The sequence below is a fragment of the Oncorhynchus keta genome, chromosome 3, assembly GCF_023373465.1.
Source record: "Oncorhynchus keta strain PuntledgeMale-10-30-2019 chromosome 3, Oket_V2, whole genome shotgun sequence".
Taxonomy (NCBI): Eukaryota; Metazoa; Chordata; class Actinopteri; order Salmoniformes; family Salmonidae; genus Oncorhynchus; species Oncorhynchus keta.
This window is the reverse complement of record NC_068423.1, coordinates 8,303,279-8,314,623: the sequence shown is the minus strand read 5'-3', so window position 1 is coordinate 8,314,623 and position 11,345 is coordinate 8,303,279. Positions and strand designations below refer to the sequence as shown.

The 11,345-nt window shown below is 42.8% G+C and overlaps 1 protein-coding gene across 3 annotated transcripts in view; it reads right to left on the bottom strand.

Annotated features, from left to right (window-relative positions):
- adam11 (ADAM metallopeptidase domain 11) overlaps positions 1-11,345 on the bottom strand; it is a 53,031-nt gene that overhangs the window by 3,776 nt on the left and 37,910 nt on the right. For 2 of the 3 annotated variants that reach the window (XM_052488059.1, XM_052488063.1), the window contains 8 exons: positions 11,153-11,203; positions 10,943-11,006; positions 10,327-10,432; positions 9,957-10,076; positions 7,867-8,026; positions 7,368-7,482; positions 1,617-1,707; positions 202-867 (listed from right to left, as the gene is read on the bottom strand). In XM_052488059.1, coding sequence (XP_052344019.1) covers positions 819-867; positions 1,617-1,707; positions 7,368-7,482; positions 7,867-8,026; positions 9,957-10,076; positions 10,327-10,432; positions 10,943-11,006; positions 11,153-11,203 — 756 coding nt within the window. In that variant the 3' untranslated portion in view covers positions 202-818. Of the gene's footprint in view, positions 1-201; positions 868-1,616; positions 1,708-7,367; positions 7,483-7,866; positions 8,027-9,956; positions 10,077-10,326; positions 10,433-10,942; positions 11,007-11,152; positions 11,204-11,345 lie in introns of those variants that run through there. The other variant, XM_052488060.1, reaches the window with a different exon arrangement.

Here is an 11,345-nt window from a genome sequence, read left to right as displayed (position 1 = left end):
AAGAGAAAGCAAGGGAGAAGGAAAGGAAAAGAGTTTGAGAAGTTAATAGCAACGGAATACACCACAGTGTAAGAAAGCCTATACGCTGTGTCAAAGAGAGGGCCCACTGCCCATAGGGCTACTACCAGGCGATCCATCGGCTTAATGCTTGTAATTATTTGTGTGATGTACTATTGACAACCGACACTCTCACTTCAAAAATACTTGTTCAGCTTTTATTTGCCTCATCTGATTGGGTATCCAGGACAGCCAATCGAAGTCAACCATACAGAGCCAGTGTGGGCTGACACGACAGTGTGATATGTGGCTGTGGGACGCAAAACGCAAACCGCCTATACAGATAGCGGCTAAACACGATAGACCGGTTTACCAGACCCAGATTAAGCCTAGTCCTCGATTTAAAAAATCTCCATTGAAAGTGCATTTTAGTCCAGGACTAGGCCTTAACCTGTATCTGGTAAAACTGTCCATATGAATGGTAGTGAAGTCCATTGAGAGGAGCACAGTGAGATAGTGGTATTATATAGTATACATATGTAAGAAACTAGGGTGTGAAATGGGATTTAACAGGCGTGGATAGGGTACTAGGACATGGAAAGTACATTTTTATATTGAAGTGTAATACAAAAATTAAGCAAACTTTACAAACTAGCACCCAGGATTTGGGTACTAGGATAAGAGACTAGAGATAGTGGGACTAGCCTAATTGAAATGGGTTAGGATAGAGATAGCAGGATAGGTGCCTATATGGATGAGGGACTATAGGATTCGGGACTAGGGTGAACGAAACATGGGAGGTAATTTGGGAGGAGTTCCCATCAGACCATAGCCTGTTGGGCGGGGTCATACCTTCCTCTTCGGATGTTCCTGTATCCATGGCAACACAGAGACAGAGAGACAGAGAGAGACAGAGAGAGAGAGAGAGAGACAGAAAGTGAGACAGAGAGAGAGACAGAGAGAGAGACAGAGAGAGAGAGAGAGAGAGAGAGAGAGAGAGAGCGAGAGAGAGAGAACATTTACCTTTTGGCTATGGGTCATATTGTAGTGATATGAACACATGCAGTCCCTGCATTGCTAGAAACTTAGCGCAATAACAGACAGGCAAAGAATCAGGATTCTAATGAGAACAGTACAGGACTGCCATAACCTACCACTTGAGAAAATCACTTGCATAGCATAGTATGCTAGCATAGCTTACAAGCATGTCAACCTTATAGCATACAATTTCATAAGCATAGCACAACACATTCATTGAGAAAGCAATATGAAAGCATCCAAGACAGCCATATGGAGCAGGATTGGCCACTACAGACAGGAAAATGTAGGTCAGAGGTCAAGGTAAATTAGCATTCATTGGGCATTGCATGTGTTGTAAGTTAATGTATGTGCAGGAATTGAGTAACGAGTGAAGCATACAGTATGCATTGAGACCTTTTGACATGCATTCATTTCGTACGATGTATAACGTAGGCTTAAATGCAGGCACCTACACAGTAGCATGCACGAGCATTTTGGGTTAAAATAAGCATTCGATGGGCGCTTGCGGGAATGCGTGTCCGCTGTTAGAAGCACACAGGAATGTAAACACTCAGAGGCATTCCAGATAGAACTCTTACTTAAATCCCCATCCGGTCCCCCCTAGGACTATAGCTGCCAACAGAATTGCCCCTGCGATGGAGCCTATGATGATATTGGTGCCACTGGGACCTGCGTAGAGGGGGGTTAAAAGAGGGGGAGGACCAACAACAAAAAAAGAAGACCACCCAGCAGACTTCAGAGAACCAGAAGAAACGCTGTACACCTTCTGAACAGTTGGAGAGAAGATGTTGTTGTTAGAGAGCCGGGAGAAAGAGATGGAGAAGAGGACAACGCGATACTTCTGCCTGTTCAACCCTTTTCTTACGTGCATGTCTCAGGACCAAACTACTAGGAAATAACTGATGCTGTTTCGAGGTGGGAAATTTCTCTCGGCAAAACACACAAACTGAACGGTGCTGCGTTTTTTTAATCCATTATAAACACAGGAGTATTTAGTAGTTTCACAGTGGCTTCAAAGTATTCACACACCTTGACTTTTTCAACATTTTGTTCTGTTACAGCCTGAATTAAAAATGCATTCAATTTAGTTTTTTTTGTCACTGGCCAACAAACAATAATACCCCGTAATTTGGAAGTGGAATTATGTTTTTCAAAATATTACAAATGAATAAAAAATAATGAAAAGCTGAAATATCATTCAACCCCTTTGTTATGGCAAGCCTAAATATGTTCAGGAGGAAAAATGTGCTAAACATGTCACATAATAGGTTGCATGGACTCACTATGTGCGCAATAATAGTGTTTAACATGATTTTTAATGACTACTTCCTCTCTGTATCCCACACATACAATTATCTGTAAGGTCCCTCGGCTGAGCAGTGAATTTCAAACACAGATTCAACCACAAAGACCAGGGATGTTTTCCCATGCCTCACAAATGGCACCTATTGGTAAAAATGGTTAAAAAAATTAAAAAGCAGACATTGAATATCCCTTTCAGCATGTTGAAGTTATTAATTACACTTTGGATGGTGACACCCAGTCATTTTCAAAGTACAGCCGTGCTTCCTAACTAAGTTGCCGGAGAGGAAGGAAACCGCTCAGGGATTTCACAATGTGTCCAATGGTGACTTTAAAACAGTTAAGAGTTTAATGGCTTTGATAGGAGAAAACTGAGGATGGATCAACAACATTGTACAGTCGTGGCAAAAAGTTTTGAGAATGACACAAATATTAATTTCCACAAAGTTTGCTGCTTCAATGTCTTTAGATATTTTTTTTGTCAAAGGCTTTTATTGACAATTACATGAAGTTGATGCAGAGTCAATATTTGTAGTATTGACCCTTCTTTTTCAAGACCTTCTGTAATCCGCCCTGACATGCTGTCAATTAACTTCTGGGCCACACTGATGGCAGCCCATTCTTGCCTAATCAAAGCTTGGAGTTTGTCAGAATTAGTGGGGCTTTGTTTGTCCACCCACCTCTTGAGGATTGACCACAAGTTCTCAATGGGTTAAGGTCTGGGGAGTTTCCTGGCCATGGAGCCACAATATCAATGTTTTGTTCCCTGAGCCAATTAGTTATCACTTTTGCCTTATGGCAAGGTGCTCCATCATGCTGGAAAAGGCATTGTTCGCCACCAAACTGTTCCTGGATGGTTGGGAGAAGTTGCTCTGGGAGGATGTGTTGGTACCATTCTTTATTCATGGCTGTGTTCTTAGGCAAAATTGTGAGTGAGCCCACTCCCTTGGCTGAGAAGCAACCCCACACATGAATGGTCTCAGGATGCTTTACTGTTGGCATGACACAGGACTGATGGTAGCGCTCACCTTGTCTTCTCCGGACAAGCTTTTTTCCGGATTCCCCAAACAACCGGAAAGGTGATTCATCAGAGAAAATGACTTTACCCCAGTCCTCAGCAGTCCAATCCCTGTACCTTCTGCAGAATATCATTCTGTCCCTGATGTTTTTCCTGGAGAGAAGTGGCTTCTTTGCTGCCCTTTTTGACAACAGGCCATCCTCCAAACTGAATAGAGTTAAGCAGAGGCAAAAATCATAGAGGAAAACCTGGTTCAGTCTGCTTTACACCAGACACTAGGAAATACATTCATCTTTCAGCAGGACCATAACCTAAACATGAGGCCAAATCAACACTGGAGTTGTTTACCTAGAAGACAGTGAATGTTCCTGAGTGGCCGAGTTACAGTTTTGAATTAAATCTACTTGAAAATCTATGACAAGATCTACAAATGGTTGTCTAGCAATGATCAACAACCAACTTGACAGAGCATGAAGAATTTTGAAAATAATAAAATGGCCAAATGTTGCACAATCCAGGTGTGGGAAGCTCTCAAAAAGAGACTTGCCCAGAAAGACTCACAGTTGTAATCGCTACCAAAAGGTGCTCCTACAAAGTATTGCCTCGGGGGTGTGAATACTTAATGTATGTTAATTTGACATTTCTGAATTTAATTTTCAATTAATTTGCTAACATTTCTAACATATTTTAACTTTGTGGTTATAAGGTACTGTGTGTTGATAGATGAGAAGGCAAAATAATGTCATTCATTTTGAATTCAGGCTGTAATATAAAACGTGAAATAGGTCAAGGGGTATGACTTTCTGAAGACACTGTATGTCAATATGTGTGTATCGATTCTGACTATCAGTTAAAGTCCGTTTGCAAGTCGGATGATTTTTGGTCTATTTTCCTTGTGCTGAAGGATATGAGCTAAGTGGCCAGCTGGATAGCAGGTTTGGTAAGCATCCTGTCCATTTCAGGACTTTTAAATCAATATTTATGTCACAATCATATACAGACAGGCGGGTGGACCTTACATAAGAGCACCGGGTTGAGACTACATGAATGCACCCGTCATCAGCTCAAGCAATCAAATAGAAATAAAATCTCATTGAGACAGTGGTAAGTGTGGCATGTAAACACCTATTACTTCATTTCTGCATAAATAATCTCCACCCAGCAAAGAGGGCTTTTAAAATGTTAGTTTCAGATTGGAAGGGATTTCTGCATTTTATTCCATTCTTCGTGGTTCATTAAATTAGATTCTCCTTTTAGCAATTTTGAATAAAAATGTTGTCACAAATATCTATTCTGTGTCCAATGTATAGGTACTGGAGTCCAACTATACATTCATCTACTCTCTCTCAAAGATACACTGCTCAAAAAAATAAAGGGAACACTTAAACAACACAATGTAACTCCAAGTCAATCACACTTCTGTGAAATCAAACTGTCCACTTAGGAAGCAACACTGATTGACAATAAATTTCACATGCTGTTGTGCAAATGGAACAGACAACAGGTGGAAATTGTAGGCAATTAGCAAGACACCCCCAATAAAGGTGGTGACCACAGACCACTTCTCAGTTCCTATGCTTCCTGGCTGATGTTTTGGTCACTTTTAAATGCTGGCAGTGCTTTCACTCTAGTGGTAGCATGAGACGGAGTCTACAACCCACAAAAGTGGCTCAGGTAGTGCAGCTCATCCAGGATGGGACATCAATGCGAGCTGTGACAAGAAGGTTTGCTGTGTCTGTCAGCGTAGTGTCCAGAGCATGGCGTCGCTACCAGGAGACAGGCCAGTACATCAGGAGATGTGGAGGAGGCTGTAGGAGGGCAACAACCCAGCAGCAGGACCTCTACCTCCGCCTTTGTGCAAGGAGGAGCAGGAGGAGCACTGCCAGAGCCCTGCAAAATTACCTCCAGCAGGCCACGAATGTGCATGTGTCTGCTCAAACGGTCAGAAACAGACTCCATGAGGGTGGTATGAGGGCCCGACGTCCACAGGTGGGGGTTGTGCTTACAGCCCAACACCGTGCAGGACGTTTGGCATTTGCCAGAGAACACCAAGATTGGCAAATTCGCCACTGGCGCCCTGTGCTCTTCACAGATGAAAGCAGGTTCACACTGAGCACATGTGACAGACGTGACAGAGTCTGGAGACGCCGTGGAGAACGTTCTGCTGCCTGCAACATCCTCCAGCATGACCGGTTTGGCGGTGGGTCAGTCATGGTGTGGGGTGGCATTTCTTTGGGGGGCCGCACAGCCCTCCATGTGCTCGCCAGAGGTAGCCTGACTGCCATTAGGTACCGAGATGAGATCCTCAGACCCCTTATGAGACCATATGCTGGTTCGTTTGGCCCTGGGTTCCTCCTAATGCAAGACAATACTAGACCTCATGTGACTGGAGTGTGTCAGCAGTTCCTGCAAGAGGAAGGCATTGATGCTACGGACTGGCCCGCCCGTTCCCCAAACCTGAATGCAATTGAGCACATCTGGGACATCATGTCTCGCTCCATCCACCAACGCCACGTTGCACCACAGAATGTCCAGGAGTTGGCGGATGCATTAGTCCAGGTCTGGGAGAAGATCCCTCAGGAGACCATCCGCCACCTCATCAGGAGCATGCCCAGGCATTGTAGGGAGGTCATACAGGCACGCAGAGGCCACACACACTACTGAGCCTCATTTTGACTTGTTTTAAGGACATTACATCAATGTTGGATCAGCCTGTAGTGTGGTTTTCCACTTTAATTTTGAGTGTGACTCCAAATCCAGACCTTCATGGGTTGATCAATTTGATTTCCATTGATCATTTTTGTGTGATTTTGATGTCAGCACATTCAACTATGTAAAGAAAAAACGATTTAATAAGAATATTTCATCATTCAGATCTAGGATGTGTTATTTTAGTGTTCCCTTTATTTTTTTTGAGCAGTGTATATATTTTAACAACAACAATTTAAATTGCACTCACATATAACCGTCATGTTGTCAGTGACTTATTTTCTATCTAAATTATACATCAAAATGCTTGATCAAATGGGTATGTATGGAAGACGTCGAAAAGTTTGTCAAAGGGGATGGGCCCATAGTAAAATGTTCAGCTCTGATTTTACTGCCTTCTCTATCAAACTGTCTGCTTCTTGTTTCATTTGTTGAAAGTGGAATTGAAAAGGTCATTTGCAATTCCAGTCGAGCTAATTAAAATCCACTCTCAATGTCATTTGATTTCTTTATTTAATTGCTACTCTCTTTTCAAATGTTGAGCTAACATTTTTCAATTGCCTCAGTCAGAGAAGGAAACAATGTATTGATCCCAAAACCTCATTGGGGCTTCTAGAATTGTCCAATAAACAAAACATGTTCATTCCAAATGTGTATATACTGTCCTTCCCACTGTACTGCACCAATTTCATTTGTGTGTTTCATAAAGGGACTTCTGCATGATTTCACAATGCCAAAGTCCTTTTCTTGAGGTTGCCAGTGCTCGTGCTAATTTTCCAGCACTTCTCAAGGTAGTTCTCCATGTTATCCAAATTGAAAACTTTTATTGAGGCCTGCACTAGAATAATAGAACAGTCACTATTCATTTGCATTGGTAAACAGTTATTGCTAAACATCATTATTTCAAAAAAAAAGGTTTTTTTCCCCCTCTGTGTTCTTCAGTAATCATAAAGAAAAAAATGATAATCCCCACCTCATGGACATTGAGACATTCTCAGGGATGTTTTGAGACATAGTACACTAATGTAGGGAGATAGTATACTAATGTAGGGAGATAGTATACTAATGTAGGGAGATAGTATACTAATGTAGGGAAATAGTATACTAATGTAGAGAAATAGTATACTAATGTAGGGAAATAGTATACTAATGTAGGGAAATAGTATACTAATGTAGGGAAATAGTATACTAATGTAGGGAAATAGTATACTAATGTAGGGAAATAGTATACTAATGTAGGGAGTTAGTATACTAATGTAGGGAAATAGTATACTAATGTAGGGAGTGGCAAGGTACGAACCCTTATATTTCTCAGGGCCCTCTGGAGGGGTGGGGTCAGGGATTGGGTCATAGACGCTGCAGTCTTTCCCAGTGTAGTCCGTGTCACAAATACACCTCACCTCATTACTGCAGGTCTGGGGAGAGAGGGGGGGGGGGTCGATAAATATTAACAACACAATCTAACAGCATTTCAAAACCACAAGAACATTACTTCATCAACAATCAATGAATTCATTGTGTGAATTAACATGAATAGCATTATCAGAACAGTTAAGGAATACATATCATGAACAACAACCAATATTAGTAGTATCGGTCGAGATACAAATCCTACACTCAACCCAAACAACTCTGAATTCAGGTTTGTGTGTTTAGTAGGGCACACCATAGCAAAATGTTTAAAGTACAGACAGTCCCTCTATTTTATTTTGCTTGGTGACTGATGAATACGACCCAGATCAACACATTGTTAATCCAAACCTCCCCAAGTGATGCCACAACATGGCGAGCAAACTCACCCCATGGTGAGAGCAGATGCTGGATCCGGGGCAGGTGCTGAGGTTGAAGGTGGGCACGGGGAGGCAGCGGCGGTCCAGGCACATCATGTTGGGACCGCAGGGCGTCCCGTCCTCCACATAGCCCAGGTCTGAGCCATCCTCCAGCACCGCGTGGCCGCCACTGAACCAACACAGGACCAGGTGGTTAGAATGGGCCACTAACTGAACAACACTCATCATATTGGTATGTCCAGTGCTCGACTTGGGATGAAAGAAGTTGACTTGGGATGAAAGAGGTGGAGGAGCTGTCTTTCTCCACGTCGGTCCATCAGACTATGCCCACCGAAATTCGCAAATTACATTTTGCTATAGAGATCTCTGATTATTCACTGTTACAGGTTCATACACCTTTTCCATGAGATCTCCATGACCTTCAACCAAATTTCTATTACCATTATTATAGCCTACATGTAAAAGTAAGCTTCTTTCTTTTTACACTGGCAGGCTGATCCCACATAGGCCTTCCATCTCCTGCTGTTGTGCCATTGATCAAGGCACTTAAACCCCCCCCCCCCCAAAAAAAAGTAGAACTGCACTGTTAGTCACATGTCAACAGTTGGTCAACCCTCTATCTGTGCAGCTCCTGGGTGTGCAGGCTTTTGATCCAACCCTGAAACCACCCAATTCTGCTCACCAAGGTCCTGTTGAGCAGCTGATGTTTAGCCTACAATGTGGTTAGACAAGATCTTGAACAAAAGTCCTTAAGCTATCCTGGAGGATGGTTGCTACCCTTCAAATAAAATACATTACAACCAAATGCTTTGGTCTTTATAAAATATGATTCCCTAATTGAAATGAATCCGGGATCAAACGGAAAAGGTAGGCTACTTCAAAGTAAGATAGGCTATCTAACTTGATGTGTTTATATATAAGGCTCAAATGTTCATGTTTCAGGGCAGATCTGTGCACAGCAAGTTATTTGTCAATTGGGCTATTGGAATATGTGTAATGTTGCCGCAATTACATCGTTGCCTACTGTTTAACTGAGGGGAATCCCTATCTTCCAAACGGTGCAGATTTATTTAGGCCCTCTACTATAGAGCCGGTGGAAAGGCGACAGCCACATTAATGCGTAGTTAGAGATAGTTAACTAGCGAGATAATCTGTTGTCTGTAGTCTGTCATTATTTTATACCTGCTGCTGAAAGGTCGCGCTCTCGCTCTTCCGGCAACGTCCCACTCGCACTGGCACACGCAGACAGCCACTGAAGAGTCATTCCAATGATGACTGATACGTATAAGTGTGCATTCATGAATTACATGAACAAAAAATAGGAAACTCATTTCCATGACTTTACAAACCCTAATTTGACAATTTGGAAGAGTGCGTCATGTTGCATTTAGGTTGGCACAATCTCGAACGGTCTACTGTCACGCACAGATTGACAGACTAGCCGCAAACCAGTTATCAGGAAATTAATGCCCGCTCACTATCGCTATTCAATGCAGATCCCGCTTTGATCTACATTTTTTTTTGCCTCAGTGTGTGAATCTAGTCCGACGATAGGCTACATTGTTTTATAGAGAAACTGGTGCGTAACTCACCAGAAATTAGAGGTGCTGATACTGCGCTCTTGACAGCTACGGCCCAAATAAAAGCACTGGCATCATATTATACTTTAAGAATACGTATGGATCACATATTTATACTTCAAAAATAATAAAACTAGGGCATTTTGAAATATAAAAGTAACTTTGCAAGCAATCAGTGTACGAGAACATCATGTGAATTAACACAACTGCAAGAAATCCTTACTGTTGCAGGAGTGTAAAAATGTTTAAGCACACAGGCACACACGGTAAGGTTACTCGAACAACAGTCCATCAAACCTATTTGATCACTGTGGCAGATAGCGAGGTGTCTGTTTAACTCACATCCTTTCCTTCCTTACAGGATCAGTTGACCTCGCTCTTTCTCTCCTTTATCACTCTTCCTCTTCTCCCCTTCTCACTTTCACCTCAACCTCATTCCTCTGTCACTTACACTTGTTTTTGCTCTCCTCCTTTCACACTCTCACTTTTTCTCTCTCTCTCTCTCTCTTTCGGGCTCACCGGCAGTCCAGGTATCTGTTCTGGTGGTAGATGGTTAGGCTGGTGAGGTCCCCCTGCAGATCTCCAAACCTCGGCTTAGCAGACATGTTAGTACACAGCAGGAACCCACAGAGCACATCCCTGAGAGGGGGAGGACACAAAGATACAGAGGGAGGGAGAGAAAGAGAGCGGAAGAAGAAGAGAAAGCGAGATAGAGGGAGTAGAGAGTGAGTGAGAGAGAGGGGAGGGAGCGAGAGAAAGAAAAAGAGAGGGGGGGGGAGAGAGAAGTTTCTGCCCAGGACAATGTGTCAAACATGGCGTGTGCTTTGAGAGTGAGGTACACGGTGTACATAAGAAAGTGTGAGGTTTAAAGAGGTCTGTGGTCACTCACTGCTTGTTGCACTGCACCCAGCCCTGGCCACTGGCGTCACGGCCACAGTTGCCCTTCTCTGTGCCCTCGGAGTTCAGCTTCTCATAGCAGAAACGGTCGGCTGAGTCTGAAACACACGCAAAAGCACACACACACATTTTGCAGCACCATGTTATTTCACTTCGCTATACTTTATTGCAGTGCACCACATAAATGTGTGGTGTGAATTATAACATGACAACTGCGAGTATTTCAGGACCTATAATATAAATGAGTGTGGATCTATAAATTGCACTGCCATGCAATTGCTGACATATCCAGCAGAGGGCATTAAAAGTAGAAAAGCAGCCCAAGTTGAGATTTCTGTATGGAGGTGAATATTTTATTTTATTGTATTTAAAAATATATGTATAATATTCAACCTTTATTTAACTAGGCAAGTCAGTTAAGAACAAATTATTATTTTACAATGACGGCCGACACCGGCCAAACCCGGACAATACTGGGCCAATTGTGCGCCGCCCGATGGGACTCCCAATCACGGCCGTTTGTGATACAGTCTGGATGGTCATTTCCATTGTTAGAGCGGTCAGACCAGTATATCGTCAGTATATAGATCATCTTTGTTATTACTCACTGTGGCCCCAGAGACCTCTGCACTGTCCATCTCTGGTCTTACATCGACCTCCGAAACAACGACCCTGGGAGAGAGAGGAGAGATCGAGAGAGAGTACAAGAGAGTATTATATGTATTAGAGGTACAGTATTATTTGTATATCTACAAAAAAAAAGAGACAGATCCAGACAAAAATGTGGTCATAAAAGCCTTTATGTTGGATTCAGTTACCTGGCCAGCTTCACACATGTAACCATCCAGTTTGTGGACATTATGAGGACACTGCAGAAGAGGAACAACAGAGTGTATAAATTAGCCTCGTTGACATGTTCAATTGTATGGTAGGCTACATCCCAGCAAGGAGCAGCCTACCACCAAGATGGCCCCCGACAGAGATGGTCGCCCTGCTTCGAGTTCTTAGGAA